Source organism: Truncatella angustata (genome assembly GCF_020726525.1).
Source record: "Truncatella angustata strain MPI-SDFR-AT-0073 chromosome Unknown BKA67scaffold_7, whole genome shotgun sequence".
Taxonomy (NCBI): Eukaryota; Fungi; Ascomycota; class Sordariomycetes; order Amphisphaeriales; family Sporocadaceae; genus Truncatella; species Truncatella angustata.
In genome coordinates, this window is record NW_025763387.1 from 2,706,067 (window position 1) to 2,730,565 (window position 24,499).

At 51.1% G+C, this 24,499-nt stretch overlaps 3 protein-coding genes across 3 annotated transcripts; 1 reads left to right on the forward strand and 2 right to left on the reverse strand.

Moving 5' to 3' along the window:
* Positions 1–121: 121 nt before the first annotated feature.
* BKA67DRAFT_522074 (uncharacterized protein) lies at positions 122–5,157 on the reverse strand (the record flags this gene model as incomplete). The annotated part of the gene is made up of 9 exons (XM_046098342.1): positions 122–734; positions 788–871; positions 936–1,676; positions 1,779–1,850; positions 1,926–2,049; positions 2,126–2,470; positions 2,530–3,988; positions 4,071–4,823; positions 4,906–5,157. 9 exons carry the CDS (start codon positions 5,155–5,157, stop codon positions 122–124), a joined length of 4,443 nt encoding a protein of 1,480 aa, XP_045955620.1.
* A 476-nt stretch (positions 5,158–5,633) lies between these two features.
* On the forward strand, positions 5,634–6,921 carry BKA67DRAFT_576818 (uncharacterized protein). The gene has a single exon (XM_046103595.1). The coding sequence runs from the start codon at positions 5,982–5,984 to the stop codon at positions 6,861–6,863; it is 882 nt and encodes a 293-aa protein (XP_045955621.1). The 5' UTR covers positions 5,634–5,981; the 3' UTR covers positions 6,864–6,921.
* A 2,509-nt stretch (positions 6,922–9,430) lies between these two features.
* BKA67DRAFT_662034 (uncharacterized protein) lies at positions 9,431–24,494 on the reverse strand (the record flags this gene model as incomplete). Its single annotated transcript, XM_046107927.1, has 3 exons — positions 9,431–15,155; positions 15,230–22,959; positions 23,034–24,494. The coding sequence occupies 3 exons, from the start codon at positions 24,492–24,494 to the stop codon at positions 9,431–9,433; spliced, it is 14,916 nt and encodes a 4,971-aa protein (XP_045955622.1).
* Between the last annotated feature and the right edge of the window lie 5 nt (positions 24,495–24,499).

A 24,499-nucleotide genomic window follows, 5' to 3' on the forward strand; every position in this document is an offset into this window, starting at 1 on the left:
GGAGTGGAATTACAGATGTTCATGATGTTGATAGACCGACTTTATATATGCTGAGAACTTTCCTCTGGACTAAATGATGGTTGGTGAATACTTCTATACATCCGTACCATTCTCAAGTCAGCTAGACCTGCTGATCCTGCTCGCGCTGGCTTTGCATCAACGTAGATAACAGAGACGTACGGTCCTCAAGCAATGCGTGAGGGCTACCAGACTCGGCAATCGAGCCAGCTTCCATGACAATAACTGTGTTAAAGCTTAAAATTGTACTAAGCTTGTGCGCGATACATAGGACTGTGTGGCGCTCGAATCTCTTGCGAATCATCATCTCGATCTTCTGCTCGGTGACGCGGTCAGTCTGGCTGGAAGGCTCATCCAGGATGACGATATTCCCTTTCTGCAGAGTGGACCGGGCGAAGCAGAAAAGCTGCCTCTGTCCGTGAGATAAAAGCTCGTCATTCATTACTGTATCAATCCCGCCTTTCTGTATAATGATATCCCACAAGCCAAAGGCCTCGAGTGCTGTAATCATTTCCTGTTCTGTACTGTGGGGTTCATAAAGTTGCATGTTGTGGCGCACCGTTCCACCGATCAGCACCGGGTCCTGGGGCAAGGTAATGAATCGTGATCGCACATGGTCAGGGTCGCTTCTGGAAATGTCCGCACCGTCGACCGCTATTTGCCCACTATCTACAGGGATGAGACGTAGAAGCGTCGCAAGTAGCGTGCTCTTGCCACTTGTCGTTTTCAGTTACAGCTACAAAGGAGGGTGATTCAGAACTGTACGTACCTCCCCGTTCTGCCGCAGATTGCATATCGCTGACCCGGCTGAATATTAAAGGAGATATTGCGGATGACGAGTGGTAAAGATGGTCTGTAGATAAACGCCGTTGTTAAAATATTGGTTAAGACCGAGGGGTTTTAGGGACTTTACGCACTTATATCTAGCAGAGACGTTAGAAAACGTGATGCTGCCCTCTCCAAACCTTGCTTTGGATGCGGAAGTTTCCTGGAGACCGCCATGTTCCTGTCTCTCGGAAGCGGTGTTCACAGTGAAGGCACGCACACGTTCGATGGCACCCATGCTGATCTCCAGCTGGGTCCAATGCTGTATTACATTCTTGGCCGACCCGCCGAAACTGGCAGCGCTAAAGAGAGCTAAGCCGAGCGTGGAGTTGGCCTGCGACCGCGTAGCTACGCCCACGCACATGATAGTGACAGCAAGACCAGCCGTAATCAGATCCAGCACCAGATTTAGCCAGTTCTGAGCCGCAAAGAGCAGGTAGAACGGCTTTTGACTGGCTGTGACTGCCAACTTGTTCTTGTGGATGTACGCCGATGTCCACCGCATCGCCCGGATTGTCGCTAGTCCGCTAAGGGTCTCGAGAAAATTGGAGAATAAGGGCGCCTTAGCTTCTATCTCGAGTAACCGTAGCTGGCGCGATGTGGGTAGATAGGTGCGCTGGAGCCAAAAGACGGCGATAGCAACGACGGGGATAGCTATGCCGGACCACGGGGATCCGTAAATAATAATACCGCACTGTCCAAACGCAACCAGAAACTGCGTAACGGTTCCCATCAGATTATACGGCAACTCAGTGTCTATGAGCTGCAAGTCCTGACTAAATCTGTTAATGGTTTTACCAGCTGCTGTAGAATCAAAAAATGACATAGGCGCACTAGTTTCCTACAGGTCAGCCAGTGTTCCATCGACCGACAGAGGACACCAAATACCACTGGGCGGATCAACGAGCACAAATAGGGGCTGACGTGAAACTAACTTTAAGACGGTATCCAAGAGGACTGTATGGCAGCGATCGGCAGCCTTTTCGGCGATACTGAATATGAAGAACCTGCAAGTGAAATGGAGGCATCAGCAGGAAATACCATAAAAGCTGAGAGCGGATTCATTGGACTATCAAACATACAGACCCGCAAAAGTCCAAGCAATTAGCTGGATGGCCCCAATCGCGAAATATATGCCAATATAGAACCCTTGAAGGCGGGAAGGGTCGATGACGTTGTTATCGGCCCATCGAACTGCCCATACCTCTAGTGAAGAGTCAGTTGCGATTCTCCCGAAGGTTGCAAGCAAGATACCAGCTTGTAGGGTAAGGAACTACTCAACGACTGAACATAGCAGCAACAACGAAGATGGCGATTGTGCAGAGAAAAAATAGAAATTTTCGCTTGCCACCACCACCAATATAATACCTGTAAGCAGCAGGGTTCTTTCCGGGTGCATGACTATCGTCATTCGACGATGGATCTGGGCCAACAACAATGCCCTCAACGACCTCCATGGTGGTGAGAGCACCTGTGTCCACGTTGACAGCGGAGTCTTCGCCTCCGGAATCATCGTTAAACCAGGATGTATTCGCCTTACTGCTGGCTATCAACAAAGAGTCTCTCTTTCGAATGTTGCCAGAGTCGGTGAGAGAAATGACGCGGTCAGCGTGGCGGGCTTGCTGAACTGTACCTACTAATTAGCTTTTTAAATCAAAAGTTTGACCTGCAGCAGCTCTTACGTACGCGTGCTTGTTGCCCATATGACCAAAGTTTCATTTTTGCGCAGCAGTCCCTCAGGTCCAAGCAGTGCTTCTATCACGGCACTCTCTGTGCGGCCATCAAGGCCGTTAAATGGGTCGTCAAGAATGAGAACTGGTGCCCTGGAATATATTGCTCGGGCGAGGGCTATCCTTTTCTTCTGTCCCCCGCTCAAAGTACTCCCCGCATCTCCAACGATCGTGCTGTCACCCAGTGTCATCAAATTGAGGTCTTGCTGAAGGGAAGTTGCGTGAACAACGGTGTTGTACCAAATTTCCATGAAACCTTCCGACCCTATAATGTTATCTCGGATAGAGGCATGAGTGAGCCACGGGGTCTGACTGCAGTAGCCGATATGTCGGGTTGTGATGCCGACCACGCCCTCGGTGGACTGTGTCTCTCCAAGGAGTAACTGGAGTAACGTTGTCTTTCCGCTGCCTGTTGGACCGACCACGGCCACAACATTTGGGGAAGATACATCCAGATTCGCATCGTTGACAATCAAGGGCCCATCTGTACTCCACCCAGCGCACGCTCGAGTAAGTCGAAGAGCAGCAGGGCTGTGGGTGAGACTTTGCCGCAACCGCTGCAGGCGGATACCATTGTTTGAAAGCCGCCGAGGCGAACGGAAGAGTGGCGTTTCGTCGTCATCAATACCGGGCAGTGGATGGCGCGATGACATGAGCACTCGAGTGTCATGACGTGTATTTTCACCGAGGAGAAATGCCTGAATTCTCAGGAGGGAAGCTCCTGCAGTGACAAGATTTACAGAACTTTCAAGAAGAGTTGCAATGTTGTTGCCAAACAGGTTTAAGATGGTCAGGCACTGATATACCATAGCAGGAGTTAGGATCGATCCGGACTTTGGGCCAATAGAGACATTGTAATAGGTGAAGGCGACGATAGGAGCCATCACGACGGGGACCCACATGGCCCACAAAACCACCATAAGGATTTGCCGAAACCTCCTCATCTTGCGGACTTCGGCTCTCCGGAGGCCTATTATATCCCGGCGGATCGTACAGGCGATCCCCGTCATCTTGATGCCTTTCATGGCCTTGAGCGCCTGCGTTGTACCAACGATGCGCGTCTCCATACCCTTGAGCCACTCGTTTTGTCGCTTTCCGGCCGCTCCAACAACCAGGGATGTTAGCCCGATGAAAACAATGGTTAGCCCTCCCGCTGCGGCAGTGGCCACACCTATCTGCCGTTCCAAGAGCCACAGGCCCAGGGCGAGTTCAATGATACACGCCCAACACTCGTGCATGTTGCGCGATCCCGTCACGAACCGCTCGACATCGGCGCTCATTAGGGTAGACGCTGAATCTTGGGCAGATGAAGACGCGCTGAGTTTCAGACTGTGGTTATGTATCATGCTAACCAAGTCGGCGCGGATAGCAGTGATGGCGCGAGCCGTACATTGACGATAGAAAGCCTGTGTTGTCTGTATGGATGTTTCACAGTTACTATCTTGTTACATATTATGATAAAGTGGCATGTGCGAAACAGGATGACAATGAACTTACCCCTAGACCAACGTACACGATCAAGTAGGCCGCAATGAGGCCGCCACCGACCTTGTAGGTGTTGGCATCCAATGAAGTCGAGAGCCAATCAGTAGCTCGCTGAACTAGGAAAGGCTGTGCAAAAAGGAAACCCGTATAGCAGATTCGCGGGGGTATACCGCTCAACAGCAACGATCCTCGTGAAGCTAATATGTCCAGAAAAATGGATGACTTGCTCAACTCGCTGGCACCATCGCTTGCTCCTGAGCTCTGCAGATGGTGGGCGACGGTTAGTCGGAGCTCAATATCGGGGAGCGTCTCAGATGTCATTGTTGGCTTTTCCCTCCCCATCCTAAATAATGGAAGCAGCCACCATAAGAAGAGCCGCGAAACGATATCAGCTCCCTCGTCGGGGGTCGGTTGGCGGATCCCGGGCTGGACCTCTTTATGCCCGCGCTCGAGGATGAAGAGCAGGAGCTTACAGGCACAAAAGGCGGTAAGGATGGCGGCCACAGGGCCGTTCTCTGGAGGCATGGTCCATAGAGTGCGAGCACGTAGCGCATCTGCTATGGTAGTAAAACCTAAATAGAGAATCAGAAACGTTGAACCTCGCACCGAGCGATTATGCTCTAGATGCGAAACGACCAGGAGCATCAAGGCGCCAATAATCCCCAGACAGGAGGCGGCAATCGTTGCCTGGGTCAGTGAGGGCCGCAGGGACACTTGAACCGCCAAAAGAGCGGATTGGAGGAGCGTTAACAGTACATAGCTACCCTGGAACACGAAATATATTGTTAGCGCAGCCCTGGTTAGTGAGCCTACCGAGGACAGTAGGGTCGATTGATGTGGTTCTCACCACTTTGAGCCGATGAAGCAGGGAAGACGCGATAATAGAATCACTTTGAATCAACTGCCATAGGCGCACCATAAACAGGCAAATCGCTATAGCCAGCGGCCCAATGAATAGTACAACCTCTTGGAAGAGGAGCGTCAAGTCAAAATCCGTACCGCAGCCATGGACTTGAGGACCCCATGAGTTCTCAACTTCGATCGAACATGCTGACGGTTGTGGTTGTTGCCGCTGCTGGTTTATGGATCGAAATTCCATGATTTTTTCTCGTTTCTGTTCGCTGTTTCCTCACCAGATGTCACAACATTGATCGAGTGAGCAAGGGTAAGACTTGGGGTTGCGGTTTTCTTAGACCTCGAGCTTGAAAGTCTATATTCGACCAATCAAAGCCAGCAGGTGTTATAGTACAGTTGCAAAATGCGCTATGGAGCTATTAAGAATACAAGGGTGTGTGCGCATGAGCCCTTTCACTTCTTGTTTTCATTTCTTCGCCTTTTTTGTGAAGTTTCAAGTTTTCGCCTTCGGTCGTGCCAACGACCGTTGTCCAAGCATTAGTGATGCTGACGCTGACATTGCAAGTTAAAATTAGCAACAGCAACCCATGCACTGAAATCTCACGCTTACAGGCTTCTCCGCATGTCGAGGGACTGACTTTGCGGCGCCGCAATATTGCCGACTGTACGGGTGGCACCAATGCAGCACCATAATGGCTCCGACGGCATTTGCTCACCGCACTTTGTTGTCTGCCCTGTACTCTTAGCTGCGGGATATAGTTGAAACCCCGGACTAGATCCTATTTAATCCATTGTGGCACCATAATTGCAATGCATGTATTTTACCACTCGTGGCGCCACGGATTGACACGGCACAACTTCATACTAACACAAGAGCAAGACTGTGGTAGTGATTGGTGAGCCATGGCTAATGCGTATGCAAACCTGAAGCGTCAAGTCGCTCGGATAGCCAGTTTACAGGCCGCCGATATCGATAGAACAACATTCAGGCCTCTTGTCGACGTCCTACTGAACTGATCATATCCTGACTTGTCGCGGGATTGGTGATATGACTTCACTATCCTCACAATGATGACTAAACGCATGAATCTCACCATGGGCACAGTTGGGAACACTGGTACTCCCTCACAAGAGGACATGGACCTATTTCGACGCGTAATGCGGGTCATGAATGTGTTCCAAAACAAAACTTCAAGTGGCGCCAAACTCTTTTTACCATCAGAACCTACGTACATTCGGCCTACATTCAATTTTGATTTAAAAATTAATCAGCCCGTCATGGTTGGTGAAATATTTGGGGGGCCTAAGGATGAGGACGAGGATGAGCTATCAGACGACAGCGATGAATATATGAGTGACGACGTGGATGAGGAAGACAATGACGAACAAAGTACAAGCTCGGAAGTTGACGATGGAGAAGATCAAGCGAATACGAGCGGCGAATGCGATGAGGAAGAAGAAGATGACGATGACGACTTCTTTGATGAAGACGATTTTAGTGACAGTGAGAGCAATGAGGGCCGTAATGGCAGCCACAGTAGTCACATGGTTACCTGCCCCGATGGGCTGCCACCTTCCAGTGACCTCACCTACGTGGGGTCCTTTCAGCCGTTATACACGCCAATCACTACTATTAGCCCTGTCATTCTTGGTAAATCGGACACAGGAGGAAACAACGGGGATGGCGATGGCGATGGCGATGGCGATGGCACGAGCCTTTGCTGTTGGGAGCATGGATGCAATGGGCGCAAATTTACCACACGTAGCAATCTTCGACGCCATCTTAGGGAAAAGTCCCGCGCCCGACCCATTTGTCGGTGTCCTCGGTGCGGTGCCGTCTTTAGTCGGACCACAGCTCGCAATACTCATGTGGCTAGAGGGAGTTGCAATAGGATTCGGCGGTATTCGAATGGCCGCGTGCGGCCTAATTTGAGGATTACAGATAAGTAAAAGGTTCACATAGTAAATAATATGTTATGCGACATCTGATGCGGTCGTTAGAGGCGGGTCTCTTTTTCTAAATGATATTAATGCTAGGGGTTATGTGTATAGTGCTGCGAATCATGCCAATAATTTCACTGTTATGGACAGCCCCCTGGACTTGACCAAGTACCATTGCGGAACTCTATATCCGCCAAGGATACACTCAGCGATCCAGTGTGGGACAGGGCCAATCTACGGAAATGAGCTTCCTCTCAAGTGATTGCCATCGATTTGTGTGGATACCGGGAGTATTCGTTATATACCTAGTGCTTTCTTTACTTGTATGCTTGGCGGGCCTTGCCTGAAGTTAGAAATGGTTTCTGATACCCATACATTGATATTAATACCCGCCCAAAAGCTCATCTCCCATATGGTCGACCGACTGGCCCTCTCCCGCACCATCTCATCTTGCCACTGACTGCATAGATCATTAAAGCGTTTGGGATCATCCGTAATAACGCCGTCAATCCTGTTGCGTATGCTCAAAGCCATCCACTCCTCCGCATTGTCCGACCATGAGAAAATCATCCGCGCCTTCTTCCTAGCTTCTAATATGACTTGGGCCCCTCTGGCGGTGGCAAAGGAGTAGTTGAGTAGGCTGAGATGCAAACCAGGGACTGCAAGTATTGCTGATGCATAGGCTGGCGATGATGTCGTTAAGACGACGGAGAATTCTGGAAGATATCTGTGACATGCCACTACCCAATCTGCCTATCTATTCATTAGCATCAAAAACACAAGGCTGACCATATCGAGCTCAATCTTACGTCCCAGACCCCAAGTATGATCCTTTTACTCCACGGACGTGAGGTTGCAGGAACGGAAGCTATTGCCGCTACAAGGGAAGTGAACAACTCGTCTGCAATATCATCTCTCTTTACATATAGCACAGAGAGCATTAGTTATCGAAAAACGATGCGACTTTCTTAAATCGCGTCAGCATGAACTATACCTTGATGTCGAGTAACAGCCATATGTGGTCTATCCTGGGCTGGGCCACGTACGTTAGAAGATCTACCAGACAAGGCATTGGCTCCTTCCATTCGCGTAAAGTACGAAGTGTGCGTAGATAGCTCCAATCGCACTCAGCAACCTTATGCGGCTCGCCAAAGCAACGGTTCAATGTCGCGTCCTAGTCTCAAGCGGTTAGGTTTCCTGATCCACGGACTGATTTGACAGAGGACTCCTTTTAGGGTGACCTTGTGAGAACTAACGTGCGACAAAACGACAACACCATCCTTTGATAGATGTAAGTCAGTTTCGATACCGTGAGCACCAACATCCACCGCTCCACGAAATGCAGCCATCGTATTTTCGGGGTACGCAGCGCTGTACCCACGATGCCCGATAATTTGGGGGAGCAAACGTAGCTTGGTCATTTCATGGCCGAGCCAGTTCGCGGCTATGCGTGGGGACGCGGAACGGGTCAGCAACTAATTCAGACTTGCATTTTCCTTTCAAGGAAGACTTTACATTGTATAGACGAAGACATTCTGAGGAACGAATGTGTCGACATGACCATTGTAAAATCTAGGAGGAAATGGCTCACCCGGTTGAATGTTATCGACGCTGGCGCTTTGTTGGTCTTGCATAATGGCAGTATGTCCAAGGTGAATGCCTCACATCATCGACTACCAAAATCACAATTCACCAGCATGTGTAGTCACGAATGTGTTATTGTTGAAACTTGACCAAGACCGTAAGAATGACGAGGAGGCGCTGCGTAATCACTGAGTACGCGGCTTGGCTTAACAGGATTCGCTTTCCGTGTGAAGTTAAATGAGCGTAACTATTAGTAGTGGCATTATCAACTATCGTTCATTGTTAGTGTTCTCTTACTAGCAATATCGCATGCGTGTAAAGCCTGGCCTAAGAGCGAGAGTAATGTGTGTTATTCTTGAAGGATTAAAGGATCAATATCTTTGTCATATCTCAATTCAAAACGTGTCATGACACAGGTAAGTTCCCTTGCCCATTCTGGGAGTTCAGCAAGCTGGTTAGAAAAGTGTAAAGAGATGAGGAATCACTTCTGACGCCTTTCTAACACGAAAAGAAATGCCAGGCCGTTTTGGGCAAGTGATTTTGTGGTGCTCAAGCGAAAGTTGGTATTGTTTTCGTTGACATATGCTGCCGCATACTGTGTACCGATCAAGTGAAACGATTGCCACCTGACCTCTAACTCAAAGTGGTGTGGTGTAATGCAGAACTATTCTAATTTGTAATTCAAAATTCGTGCTTCTTTGCTTGAACAGTGTTTCTGCGGTATCTTGAACTTCTTACAACATAACTATATCCCAGTAGGTTGACAGTAATTAATGATAACGGGAGCGTATGCCACTACTTTGATTCCTCATGCGTAGGCATTGTCCAGAATTCATTACTCACACGCCAAGCTTTACGAGCGAGGTTAGGATTAGGTAAGACTAAAGAATGTTAAGTCAACAGAGGCTTGATAAAATCTAGCCATTTGTATGGGCTGAAGCCAGATTGCCTACGCCAATTCCCGTTCCTTGGCGTTCAGACCCCTCTTTAAATCAGTTCCTGTCGAACCAAACTTTGTTCGTCGCGCCAATTGTTAATTGCTCTCCAATCAAAGAGTCAGGAGATGTGAAAATTCGCTCTAAGGTGGAAGCGAGTTCGTCGTAGAGGCGCTGGGCAATCCTGTTTGATACTTTGTTGATAGCATAAACCAGATGAAACTCAAGCATGTTGTTGCTGTGCGTCCAAGAGATTCGGGCCTCGCTAAATGTCCAGTTCTTCTCCTCTTGTTGTTTCGGCTGGCAAAGTGTGTACTCCGTGCCGTCGATGTCGAGTGTACCGGCCATGCGAGTTGGGACGTGGTTGATCCATGAGGTGGCCACTGTATCTGCGGGCCAGTCTGTACACTCCCTAACAATGCGGTTGAATCCATAAGTTTCGAAGGGAATGCTGTCGAGCTGCTGAACTTGCAACATTTGTACCAGGTCTGCATACGTCAAAGAAGGCTCTAGCTGGACGCGCACTGGAATCGGCGTTGAACAACAGCCCAGAGCATCAGCCACGGATGGGTCGACCCCAGCACGACCAGAGACGAGATCTGCGAATACAACATCGGCGCGCTTTGCATGTCGAGCTAACACCACGGACCACGCCGCTTTGACTACGTTTGCGCAGGTCATGCCCTTAGGTAGATTCTGGCCGACCTTCATCATTTTGGGACCTATCACGCCCGCTCGGTACACGTATTCATTGGCCTGAGTTGTGGTGTGCCCAATAGGTGTCATGTCCGCACCCTTGAGCAAGTTTGCCCAGTATCTAGAGGACTCGGGAGTACGACGCTTCTCGACTTGGGCGACGTACTGTGAAAAAGTCGCAGCTTTCTTGGCATGGCCGTTCTGATATAGTTCTTGCAAGGTCGACCAGAATATTGGTATACACATACCGTCCCAGATTGCGTGTGAGAGGCGGAAGAGGATACGGTGTTGCCCTCCCTGTTGCTTGGTGGTGCAGATCGCGATATCTGCTAGCGGTCGACCGGGCTGCAGGGGCTTGGAACCTTCACGCTGAAGGAAGTCTGCAGTCCATTCGTCTATAGTGCCATCTGTGATATGTGTCTGCACGTCAGGGACAAACGGCGAGAGTACAATCCGCTTCCAGGTTCCCTGCTCGAGGACAAATCCCGTATGCAACGTCTCAATCGAACCCAGTAGATTCCGACAGGCATGAGCCATCCTCTCACCTACCAGTGCTTCTGATGCATCCATTGCGAAATACGTCATGCCGACATCAGGGCGCGCGACATGGTAGTTCAACATCCACTCCTGAATGTCGGTCACAGCTGATGACACCCCGGCCAGTCTATGATCCGAACTTTGAGGTGTGTCGTTTTGAGTCCATTCTTGTACGTACGGCGACAGAGTCGTGATACTTTGCTTCTGCAACAAATCACGTACAGAAACTGTTAGGCCACGCTTGCGGCACGCCGCCACGACGTGCATGGCTGCCACAGAGTCGCCACCTAGTTCAATGAAGTGATCGTCTGGCCCAATTTCTTCCACAGGGCGGCCAAGGATCTCGGCATACGCTTCACGAAGTTTGATTTCTGTGGCCGATAGCGCTCTGTTCGTCTTTTTATCAGTTCTGCTGGAGGCTTCGAGTTGGTCTCGATTTAAGCTGGCGAGAATAGTATGTGTAGCTCGTCGATCTAATTTGCCAGACGCATTGACCGGCAAGTGATTTGACATGGGCACAAAATAGCTGGGAACCATATGCGGAGGAAGCTCCTGGAGCAGAGCGGTCCTTATGTGTTGTACCATAGCAGTTAGCTGTTGTGTAGGTGATCGCACGGCACGCGGTAATCCGTGCTTATTTTCAATCTTGTCAAATGACCTAATCTCTACGAGTTCTCGGAGCTCGATAGCGGCTACGAGCACCGGATTAGCAGAGATAGGTGCATCGCATGGTCTCACCAGACCGACGAAAGCATGAGAAATATCGCTGTGAAGTTGTACAATGCGACTCTCAATCTCTCCGGGCTCAACCCGTTGGCCCCGTACTTTGATTTGAGAATCACAACGGCCCAAGTAGACAAGTGAGCCGTCAAAATTTTGCTGCACTAGATCACCTGTGCGGTACATGCGGTGACCAGTTCCCGGAAAGATACCGAGTCGTATCAGAAAATCCGGATCCGTTATAAATGCGGCAGAAGTTTTGTCTGCATCATTCAGATAGCCTCGCGCAAGGAGAGGCCCCTGGATCAGAAGCTCACCTGGGGTTCCCACAGGAACGAGATGGTTCCAGTTGGATGTATCGACCACCCAAGCAACGGAGCCACCAATGGGTGAACCAATGACGGCGGCGTCTCGCTCGTGCTCTACTAGACCAATAACGGATTCAACGGAGCACTCGCTCTGGCCATAGGCATTAAGCACCTTTGCGTGTTTCAGCCATAATTCCGCCACGGCTGGCCGAACGGCTTCACCGCCTAGCACTACTGTCTCAACCATTGGGACCTCGTGCGGATCTATCATGGATGCAGCGGTCGATGTCAAATTGACAAAATTAACCTCCATGCGCCGGATAACATCTGCTAGCTCGCTCATATTGAGGCGCTGGTCCTCGGACGGGATGCACGTGCAGCCGCCGAAGATAAGTGTGGTAAACATGTCCTCTAGAACGACGCCGAAGGTATGTGAGGCAAACTGAAGAGCACGAGTGTGGGTGCTGTTGCCGAAGATGGTGCCATGACTGACGATTCCGGTACATAGTGCGCGGTGCTCAAGGACCACCCCCTTGGGCGTGCCGGTGCTGCCTGATGTGTACACAATCCAAGCAGCATTGTCCGGTGTCAGGTCTGTCCTGCGGGGAGGTGCTGGGTGTGCTGGGAGTTGCTGAATGAACAGGGAGTCGACCACAATTGGATGCGGTACACCCTGCAGTCGTTGGGCTTGTGCTTTGTCGACCAGCGTCACGCGTATGTCGGCATCTGTAATGATTGCCTCAATGCGTGTCAGCGGGTGTTGTGGGCCGAGTGCTACTACTACTCCGCCGGCTTGCAATATAGCCAGCATGGATACCATTGCCCATAGCGATTTATCCATGCAGACGCCTACCGTCACTTCGGGCCCAACACCAATATTGACTAAGTGGTGTGACAACCGGGAAGCAGTTTCGTTCAATTCGGCATAGGTCAGGTCGCCATCCCAGGCTGATATAGCTTGTGCATGCGGTTGTTCATCAACCATTTTCTGTACGAGGTCGTGGATACAGGCACGAAGGGGGGTTGCTTGCAGGACGGGCTGATTCCATTTTCTTATTCGCTCCACATCTGCCTCTCTCAAAAGATCGAGTTCACCAATCGTAGAACCGCTGTGAGTTTCTAGCTGTTGTATTATGTGTTCGAACTGTGAGAATAGAGCCTCCGCCACGGATTCGGGAAGCATCTCGTCGTCGTATAGCATTTCGACATCCACTGTCCCTTTGGGATCAACCATGCACTGTACTGCGAGCGCATATCCACTAAAATCTGCCTTGTTAGTGGCAAGTTCTTCAAGGCCGATTGTTTGGAGCGAGTCTGCATCATTGTCCCCCATCGTTGGTTGCACGATAAACAGATGGCCTGGGTCAAAGTCGGCTCCGAGACCAGGCATTGCAGCGCGAATGTGCTGCATACCGGTATGCAGGAACGGTTGCATCTCCTCGCCCTGTCGCTCCATACCCTCCAGAAGATCGGAAACGAGCTGCGTACGATCATCGAAGCGCGTTCTCATAGGGACCGTCGTCAGAGTAGGCATTGCCATATTACCAATGTCTAGGACCGGGATGTTGCGGCCAGCGAGGGCCACAGCTGATATACTTTCAGTGCTTCCTGTATACGATGCGACGGTGAGAGCCCAGGCCGCTCGCAAGAGTGTCGCGACCGGCGCGCCCCCATGGAGCTGTTGAATATGCTGTACCCGCCATCGAGAGAAAGCACTAGACCGCGGGCGGTACGAGATGTGCGGTAGCGGAGGAAAGCGGGCCAGGGGAACCCCTTCAAGCTGCTGTTTCCAATACGCAGCTACCTGATCTTTGTCTTTCCGCTGCAAATATTCGATGAAACGAGGGATTGGTGGAGGCGGAGGATAGAACTCTCCTCCGGTCTGGTAGAGTTTTGCCAGCATGTTAAGCGTCAACGCAACTTGATACCCGTCGTAAGCACTGTGATGTAGGGTCCACACGAAGTAATCTTCCTTGCCGTCCGTGGTCTTGATAATTGCCAGACGGTGAAGAGGCGTCCCATACGCAAAATGCAGTGCCTCATCATTGGCTAGATACGTTTGCAGATCATCTCCGTGACCCCAGGACAGAGCTTTACGCACTACAACCTGTACCGAGGCTGCGCGGGCAGCGTCGTACACGATGCGAGTCCGCAGAATTGTGAGAGAATTCATTAGCTTACCCCAGGCTGCTTTAAAACGCAACAAGTCGACATCACGCATGCGGAATTTGAATTGAGCAAAGTATGCGTCGGGTTGCTCAGCTGTCACTGCCATAAGACCTTCTTGAAGAGGCGTTGCGGGATAAATGTCTTCGATGTCTTCCGATGACACACCGCACCGGTCGGCAATATCGAAAAGCCATTCTCTCTGCTTCTGCGCACTGGCCTCACTGAAACCATGCCAGAGTTGGAACGGGGAAGGATCTTCCACGGAGGCTCTGGCTACGATGTAATTCTCAGCTACACAGGCAAGGTCGGATAGGCGCGGACTTTGGAGTATATCGGCCACTCCAATGCGGATGCCCTCGCCTTGGGCTGCTGCAACAATACGCATCGCAGTAACGGAGTCGCCTCCAAGTTGAACGAAATGGGCATGGACACCAATTTTGGACGAGCACCCTAGAACTTTGATCCAGATACGGCGTAGTTGATCCTCCATGGGGGACAGAACTCTGTCTTCGAAGTTGTCCATTGTTGCTTCAAACACTCCAAGCTGTTCGCGGCTAAGACCAGCGAGGATCCCATGTGTAACCCGCCTGTCTAACTTACCAGAAGCATTTTGTGGCAGGCTTGTCATTGACACAAAATGCGGTACCATGTAGCGTGGAAGAACCGAAAACAATTCGTTGCGCAAATTCTCGATCATGGCATTAAGGGCATTCGTCGGCCGCCGCACCATCTGCGGCAGTAGACCTTCTGCATTGTCGTTCTCATCGCGGCCAAAGTCACCAACGTCGATGGCTGCTACGAGCATTGGGTCACTAGACGTATCACTCGGCTTTACCAAATCAACACAGGCAATGCGAACCTCCCGCTGAAGCCGCACGATATGGCTTTCGATTTCACCTGTTTCGACTCTTTGACCACGAACTTTGATTTGCGTATCAATGCGTCCAAGATGGACCAGCGAACCATCGGCATTCTGCTGGACGAGGTCTCCAGTCCTGTACATGCGACGCCGAGGTGACAAGCCCAGCTGCGTGACGAAATCCGGATCCCATACAAAGCTTTTGGCTGTCTTCTCGGGGTCATTGATATATCCTCGTCCGAGATGGGGGCCTTCTACTAGGAGTTCACCTGGCATCCCTATTGGTACTAGGCGGTTGTAGTCAGACGGGCTGGCAACCCAGAAACAGACGCCGAGCGGGAAACCAATGGTGTATGCGTCGCGTGGTTGCTGCATGGGCGCAGAGCAGGCGACATCAACGGAACATTCCGCTGGACCGTATGTATTGATTACCTTGGCGTGTCCTAGCCACTGCTCCACCACAGCGGGGCTGACTGTTTCTCCACCGAGGAGACTGAAGATTTGAAAGAGAGACATCGTCAGCTTCCAACTCCACGACGAGGGAGGAACATGTTGTTTTTTACTTACAGAGTCTTAACCATGGGTACATCAGCTGGATTAATCAGCGACGCTACAGTTGGTGTGACATTCACTAAATTCACATTCAGCTGGCGGATTGTGTCGGCTAGGGTGTTAAGACGCTGATCCTCAGATGGAACACAAACACAACCTCCGAACACTAGTACAGACAAAATATCCTCGATAGCATTATCAAAAGTGAAGGCGGAGAATTGGAGAGCTCTTGTATCGCGCCCGAATCCAACCCGGGGACCATGTGCGTGGAAGCTGCTACAAAGCGACTTGTGTTCTAAAACCACGCCTTTGGGTACGCCTGTGCTACCAGATGTGTATACGACCCAAGCCGCGTTGCTAGGCAGAACGCGATTGGACAATGGCCCACTAGTCATGGGAGGCAGCAGTGGCAGAGCTTCCATGAAAGTGCCGTTCACAGTAACAAGGCAGGGTGAGATCCCTTCCAGTTGCGCGAGACGTTGCGCATGCCTGCTATCTACAAGGATAGTGGAAATACTCGCGTCCTGCGCAATGGTTGCAACCCTAGTCAGGGGTTGTTGGATACCCAAGGGCACTACGGCGCCACCAGCCATCAGGATTGCGAGCATGGATATGACGGCCCAGCAAGACTTATCCATACATAGCCCGACGGTGGTCTCAGGCTTCACCCCACAATCACTAACGAGATGCTGGGCAAGCTGACGAGCGGTCGCATAGAGCTTCGCATACGAAAACTCCCCGTCCCAAGCGTCAATGGCTTGAGCTTCAGGGTTTTCCTCCACCATTTTGTGTATAAGCTCGTGAATGCAAGCTTGTGTATCGCACGGTGTGTTCTTATTCCATGTCTGGATCGTCTTCGCATCGGCTGGGCTGAAGAGGTCAAGGTCGGCTAAGGTAGTTCCACGGTCGCGGCTGTCCAGCTGCCGGATCGTGTGCTCAAAATGGGACAGAAGGGCTGCTGCTCGAGCGGGCGGGAGAATTTCACTATCATAGCGCATTTCAATCTCAACAGAGTCGGCATCAACCGTGCAGTCCACCGCGAGGGCGTACCCGCCAAAGTCGCGAGTCTCGGCGCTGTCGGCTATGTTTGTTTCAAGCTCCAAACCAATCGCTTCGAGTCCAGAACCTTCAGCTTCTGTGGGTGCGGGCTGTATGATGAACAAGTGTCCTGCGTCAAAGTCTGCGCCGAGTCCGGGCACCGCGTTCCGAATTCTATGCAGACCAGCATGAGCAAAAGTAACCATTTCTTTGGCTTGTTTGTTTACGGCATCAAGGAAATCATCCGCAGATTGTGCATTGTTCAGCACTATTCGGACCGGAACGGTTGTGAGGGTGGGCCCCACCACATTGGCGATATCTTGAACAGGCACGTCCCGACCACTGAGAGAAACATTGAATGTGGCCTCATTGTTTCCCGTATAGGCCGCGACGGTTGCAGCCCACGCCGCTCGCAACAGAACGCCCAATGGAATTGTTGCCTTAGAGGTGTCGTTTATGGTGCCATTTCTAACGCCACGGTGACTTTTCAAGAAGCCGTTGATGCATGTTCGGAGGAGACTGCCGGCATGTGGCTGGTATGTCAAGGATGGAAGAGAGGGAAAGCGGGTAAGTTGGGCGTCTTGGAGCTGGCTTCTCCAGTACGCGTTCAAGGCGTTTTCGTCAACTTGCTGTAGGTATCTAATGAAGCGCGGAATTGGCGTCGCCATTAAGCTTCCTTGCTCGCCCTGATACGTTTGCACGAGCATGCGCAACGCGAGCGATAGTGTCCATCCATCATATGCCGCATGGTGGACCGTCCAGACGAAATACTTGCTTGACTCGTCTTGAATAATCGCGAGGCGATGCAGCGACGTCCCATAAGCGAAAGGCTGCGACTGATCTTGTGCGAGATAACTACTCAAGCCAGTAACATACACCCACTCTTGGGCCCTTTTCACAACAACCTGCAAAGAACCTTGAGCCGTGTATACGATACGTGTGCGGAGGATAGACAGTTTGCTGCTCATGAACTCCCAAGCCCAATGTAGGCGGGATATATCGACATCTGCTCCCAGCCGGAAGACTTGCTGCGCTACGTAGGCACTCGTCTGCTTAGATGTTATGGCCATTAAACCTTCTTGTAACGACGTAGTAGGATACACGTCAATAATGTCCTCAGGTCCGGCAATATCCTTGCATTGCTTGATGAGAGTACTTAGTGAAGCCTTTTGTTGGTCGACAGTGGCTTCAAGGAAGCCGCTCCAAAGCTCAAAAGGCTTGGGATCTGCTTTCGCGGCAACAGCCACTGCCGCGGCTGTGTTCTCACCGGACACCCGTGCCATATCTACAAGCCGTGGGTTCTGGAGAATCTGTCTCACTCCAAGTTGCATAGGCAGCGGTGCGTTTCGCGCCGCCGCGGCGAGTCTCATAGCCGCTACAGAGTCACCTCCGAGCTCAAAGAAGTCATCTTCGGCGGTGCCACCTTCTCCGGCTTGGAGACCGAGTACTTGAGCCCACAGTAAACGAAGCTGTTCCTCGGTCTTTGAGAGCAAACGGTCCTCTGCCTTGTTTCTTCGGTCTACCGCAAATGCTAGCAGCTGTTTGCGGGTGAGACTTTCTAGTATGGTTCTACTTGCACGTCGATCCAATTTTCCAGAGGCGTTTACAGGCAGGTCCATGGGCACAAAGTGCGTGGGGACCATATAGAGGGGCAGAACTTTCGCGAGATAGCCGCGGAGTTCTCCTAAGAATGCGTTTACTGGAGGGGAAGGCCTATAAATTGCCTCTGCAATCTCGGGTTGATGATCATCATTGTCCAGGCTGTTCCTCTTATCTTCGAGACCCTTAGGAAGCGCCACCGCGGCCAGGAGCAATGGTTCTGACGAATCGCGCAGCGATACAAGATCAACACATGCGCGATGTATCGCGGGCTGCAAACGCACAATGTGACTTTCAATCTCTCCCACTTCCACCCGCTGGCCACGGATTTTGATCTGGGCATCGAGACGGCCTAGACAAACCAACAACCCATCGTCGGGATTCTGTCGGACAAGATCACCAGTTCGATACATGCGGCGCCCGGGTGCGAGGTTCAGTGAAGTGGCGAAATCAGGGTCAACAACAAAAGAAGCGGCTGTCTTGTTAGGATCATGGAGGTATGAGCGAGCTAGCGACGGCCCTTCGATAAGTAGTTCACCCGGGGCGCCAATGGGAACTAGAGAATTGTGGTCCAAGGGATGTGTTATCCATAATCGGTTGGACACATTGGATCCAATGATGGGTGCGTCCTCCGGGCGAAGGATTGGACCGTTGATGACAGAATATATTGAACATTCGGCCGGTCCGTAGGCGTTGAAAACTTTGATATGACCCGCCCAGGGCTCGACAGCCTCTGGTTTAATAGCTTCGCCTACAAGAACGATGGTGTCTAGGGATGCGGGTACTGTCTCAGGGTCAAGCAAGGCAGTTACGGTGGGGGTCAACACCGCTAGTGTGACAGCGAAGTCATTCATGGCGCCGACCAAGTCGTCAGTACGATCTCTCTCCGACGGCATGCAAATGCAGCCCCCATAGGTCAAAGTGGTGAATACATCAGTAATGCTAACATCGAACGTGAAGGCAGAAAATTGGAAAGTTCGGGTCGCGGGTGTTACACCAAACCGCACTCCCGCGGCTAAGATACCATGGCACAAAGCTTGGTGTTCCAGAACGACGCCCTTCGGGACTCCTGTACTGCCTGAGGTGAAGATCATCCACGCTGGATTGTTCGGACTGGCTCGCGAGAGTATAGATGTATTGCTACCCTGGCCTGGCAGGGACTTCAGCAGAGTGGCGTTGACGACAATTGTATGAAGACTCAATGCATTAAATCGCTTGGCCTGCGCCACGTCGACCAAGGCGACCGAAATCTCTGCATCAGTAACGAGAGTTTGCATCCGGGCAGTGGTGTTTTGTATCCCAAGCGGTACCACACCACCGCCTGCCCGCAAGATCGCCAACATGGAAATTACGGAATATTCAGACTTGTCCATGCAGACCCCGACGAGAACCTCGGGGCCAACCCCGACCACGACCAGGAGCTGTGCCAGACGGCCAGCGGCGTCGTCGAGCTCAGAGTAAGTCAGCTCACAACCCCTTGCAGAGACTGCCAGAGCTTGCGGGGTTTCTGCGATCTGTTTTGCGACTAACTGATCCAAAGTGCCTCGAAAAGCATCAGGAGGCGGTCTGTTCCAGCTCATGAGTTTCTCCTTTTCACTCGTGGTGATTACATCAATGTTGCCAATGGTGCGGCTCCTCTGAGAATTGTCTAAGGCAGCATCTGGGACGTTGTAACGCTCCAACTCATGCGTAATGTGGTCCAGCCGTGACAGTAACACTGCTACTCGTTCCGGAGTGAGGACTTTAGTGTCAAAATGCGTTTCCACTACGATGTCTGTGCCTTTATCATCAAGTGAGCATTCGACCACGAGGGCATACCCTTCGAAGTTTTGTCTTTCCCCAGCCATTCTCTCTAGACCGAGAGTGGCAGCGGCCGTGATGTCTTCTGGCGGAGTTCCAAAGTGCACCACAAACAGGTGGCCGGGATCAAAATTGTGGCCCACATCCGAAACTTCACGACGAATATTGGCAAGTCCAAACTGCGTGTGGGGTGCCATATTCTTACTTTGTGCATCAATCGCGGAGAGGAAATCGGTCACGGCCTGGCTCCGATCAAGGCGGACTCTGACAGGAACGGTGGTGATGGTGGGCGCGACAATATCTTCGATGCCGAAAACAGGCGCATCGCGACCCGAGAGGACGATCGCAAGCATGGCCTCATCGTTGCCTGTGCCGCCGGCAACCACCAAAGCCCATGCTGCTCGCAACAGAATGGCTAACGAGACGCGGCTGCCATGCCTGTTGGATTTCTCTAGTTGGTCCAATGGCTTGAAGTGATGTCTCATCACGCCGTCAGCAAACGGGCGGTACGAGGGACTAGGTAACTCTGGAAACCGCGTCAATTGAGCATTTAGGAGCTCCTTTTTCCAATATTTTTTGGAGCGCTCCCATCCCACATTTTGGCTACTTTGTCCAAGAGAACGAATAAAACGTGTGATCGGAATGACAGCTTCACATGTGCCTCCCTGGAAGACCTGGGCGACCATCGTCAGCGTTCTGGTGACAGTCTGCCCATCGTATGCAGAATGGTGGGCTGTCCATGCGAAATATCGACCACCTTTTTTGCTGTCATCGATGATGGCAAATCGGTGCAGCGGAGTCCCATAGGCAAATGAGGCTTCTCGATCTTCTTTCAGAAAAGCGGCTAGGTCAGTTGATACAGTCCACCGTGGTGCATCTCGTATTACCACTTGTACCGAACCTGCGCCCGGCGTATAAACAATTCGGGTCCGCATAATCGCAAGGGATGATGCTACGTTCTCCCAGGCCTCTTGGAACCTTTCGATGTCAATTCTAGCTTCCATACGGAATACCTGTTGAGCAACATAGGTTCCCTGATACTGAGATGTCATTGCCATGAGACCTTCCTGAAGTGGTGAAGCAGGATATACGTCTACCACATGGCTCGGAGGAATGCCGCACTGATCTGCTACACCGGCCAAGAGTGCTTCCTGTTCAGTGGTGCTGGCAGAGAGGTATCCGTCCCACAACTCAAAGGCTCGAGAATCATCTCTTGCGGCTTGCTCCGCCGTCTGATCAAAGCCATCAACGACCCTCACCAGGTCAATTAATCGCGGGTGTTGCACAATGTCGGACACTGAGAGAAGCAAGCCACTCTTCCGAGCGATGCCAACCATACGCATGGCTACCACTGAATCACCACCAAGCTGCATAAAGTGATCATTCTCGCCGATCTCTGCTGTAGTACGCCCAAGCACCTCGGCCCAAATGGCCTGGAGGCGCCTTCCTGTTTCTGTTGATATGGTACGTGTGACATTTGTTGGTTTAAAGCTTGCGAGCTCTCGTTCCGTTAGTCTACCGAGTATCTCGCGTGTAGCACGTCGGTCCATTTTGGCCGATGCATTCCTGGGCAGCATAACGAAAGGTACGAAGTGATTTGGAACCATGTAGAGAGGCAATCCGTCAAGTAATTTGGTATGCAGGCTTTGCAATAAATCTTGCATACTTTCGGATGCTTCGCATAGCGTGCCCGGTGCTATGACCTGTGGGGACGTCACCTGATGTATCTCGATCGCTGCGATTAACATGGACGATCCCAAGAGATTATCTCTTGGATGTAGCAAGTCCACACAGACGAGGGGGCTTCCTGGCAGCGATTGTGAGATTCGAGTCTCAATTTCTCCTACCTCAACTCGCTGACCACGGATCTTAATCTGCGTATCCTTACGACCCAGGTATGTCAAGGTCCCGTCCTTATTTTGTCGAACTAGATCTCCGGTACGGTACATACGCCGACCTGGCGCCAAGCCAAGCCGGTTCAGGAAATCTGGGTCAACAATGAAAGCCGCCACAGTACTTGCCAGATCGTTCAGATACTCGCGCGCAATGGCACCTTCAATTAAAAGTTCCCCTACCGCACCGATTGGACTGAGACGGTGGTAATCGAGGGGGTCTACCACCCAAAGGCAATTCGCTGCAGGAAATCCAATATTGGATCCATCCTCAGCACGTGTGATAGGTCCGTTAATTGTAGAGACATGAGAACATTCCGAAGGACCGTAGCCATTGAACCATTTCACACGACTGTATTTCAGCCAGGGCTGTAGAACTGTTGGGCTTAATGCCTCGCCCGTTGAGACTATCGTCTCGAGCGTAGGTACATCCCGTGGATCGAGCAGTGACGCCACAGTCGGAGTCAATGTGGCAAAATTGACTTTCATTGTATTAATAGTCAGGCTGAGGTTGTTGAGCCTTTCGCTCTCGGAGGGAATACAGACACATCCACCAAAACTTAGCGTAGTGAATATGTCCTTGACGACAACGTCGAATGTATGGGCCGAGAACTGCAGGGCCCGTGTGGACCGTCCCATGCTATACCGGACTGCCTGGACATGCATTGGTGCGCAAAGCGTCTTGTGTTCCAATACCACGCCTTTGGGAAATCCCGTGCTCCCAGAAGTGTGAACGATCCAAGCTGCATTGTCTGGTGACACCGCAGGCCAAGCCGTGTCCGTTGGTGGCGGTTGTTGATCGAGAAATACAGCGTCGATTGTAATTATATGGGGCACAATGCCTTCCAGGCGTTTTGCGTGCACTCGATCGGCTAACAATATGGACACCTCGGCATTCTGAACGATTGTATGAATTCGATCTGGTGGGTACTGGTTTCCTAGGGGGACCACTACACCTCCGGCTTTCAGAATTGCTAGCATGACAACCGGCACCCATTGGGACTTGTCCATGCAGACACCAACCTTTTCTTCGAGTTCTAAGCCGGAACGAATCAGGTTAGATGCCAGTCGACAAGCTGAGCTATGCAATTCACTATACGTGAGCTCCCCATCCCACGCATGGACCGCTGTGTCGTCGGGCTGTTGCTTCGTTATGGCCCATACCTGGTCATGAACACAGTTACGTATGACGCCATATGGGTTTTCATTGCGAGTAGTTATTATCGCTTGGTCCGTCGCAGTTAGCCCCATAAAATCAGAACAAGGCTTGCTTGTGTCATGAAGCACAAACATGAGACTGTCTTGGAAGAGTTGCATCATATTCAGGGCATCTTCTCTGGATGTCAGCGATTCCCAGGCACTAAGCCTGAACCCTAATCGTTGTTTATCAAGAGAGATCGCCAAAGTGTAGTTGTACTACACACGAGTTATGTTAGCTGCTGCTGATACTGCTTCGTGTTCAATTTATGGCAAGTGGCTCTTCAACCTACATCTGAAGGTGCATCCCAAGACAAGATATTCACGGCAAATCCCGCCTGGGCAAGTTCTTCTTCGGGGACTAGACGTTGGAATGACAAAAGAGAGTCACTGAGTTGTTGTATGGATAAACCCCTTCCCTCTTGGTTGCCGGTCAAGTTCGCTCCTTGGAATGGCAGACTGTGCAAGAAATCACCCTGAGTACCAGCCATGACCTCAGCTATAGTTGGGTTTGCCGTAAGATCAATGCAGCAGGGAAGCGTGTTGACAAAATTGCCAACTGCGTCCTGTAAACCCTTGATGCGCTTCTGTCGGCCTGAGGCTGTGTACGAGAAACAGACCTTGCTTGTACCAGTGTAACTACGCAATACGAGCGCGTATGCGACCTGGCACGCGTTTGCCAACGTAGCGTTTGAATGATCCAAGAGATTCTCGGCCAACTCCGGCGGGAGGAGCATGTCTTGATCGATGGTGTACAAGCGTGTCGGTTTCGTTGGTTCCAATTTGGTGCTACTCAGAAAACTGCCCTCGAAGGCCTCGGTATATCGAGACCAATAGTCGAGGGCCTCGATGGAAGTATCTGGTTGCTGCGCTGCTAGAAAGTCATCACACCTCATGTGTCCATCGGTAGGAAGAGTTCCTGTTAAGGCTTGCAATAGATCTCGGAACAGCAACTCAATCGACACGCCGTCGACTATAGCATGTGAAACGATCAGTCGTAAGAAAAGGCTGTTGTTTGGTGCTCGTGCCAGGATTAAATGATGAGGAAATTTGGAGCTATGCTCCTCGAAAGATGTAGTATTCTGAGCCTCGGCCAATTGTAGGACGCTGATTCGGGGGTTGATATCTTTCCATACGACCTGTTCAAACCGTCCAGGGCGGTCCACGCTCTCCAAAAATGTGGTTCGAAGAGCTGCGTGTCTTCTCACCACCGCTCTCCAGGATTGCTCGATTGTGTTGATATTGATCACGACTGCAGGATTGGTAGAAGCTATGGTCATCGCCACCTGCAGTTGGTATGCCTGAGTATCAACGCTTTGCAGCGCGATAAAGTTTTCCTGCATGGGGGAGCAAGGTCCGACGCCTTCAACCTCATCAATAGACCCGTTCAGTACCACGCGTAGTCCCTCTGAAAGGGGTCGTTCCGATGAATGACGCAAACTTCCGTTGCCATTAATGGCTGGGTGAGCAAATCCGTGTATCTTCGCAATCCTCTCAATCAAGTCGTCAAGACTTTTGGCTTGAACAACATTTGAAATATCAACATCAAAGCCGGCTTCATGGCATGCGCCCATGAAGCTCACGGCTGTTAAGGAATCTCCACCTAGTGCCAGCCATGTTTTGTGGCTCTTGTTTCGCAACTTGCGTGGATTTATACTAAGAGCATTCGCAGCCAGCTCTTCAAGCTTGAGTTTCAACGCAATCAACTTCTCTGGTGGCTGCGCAATGGCGATGTCATCTAAAATGGCCTCCATGACAA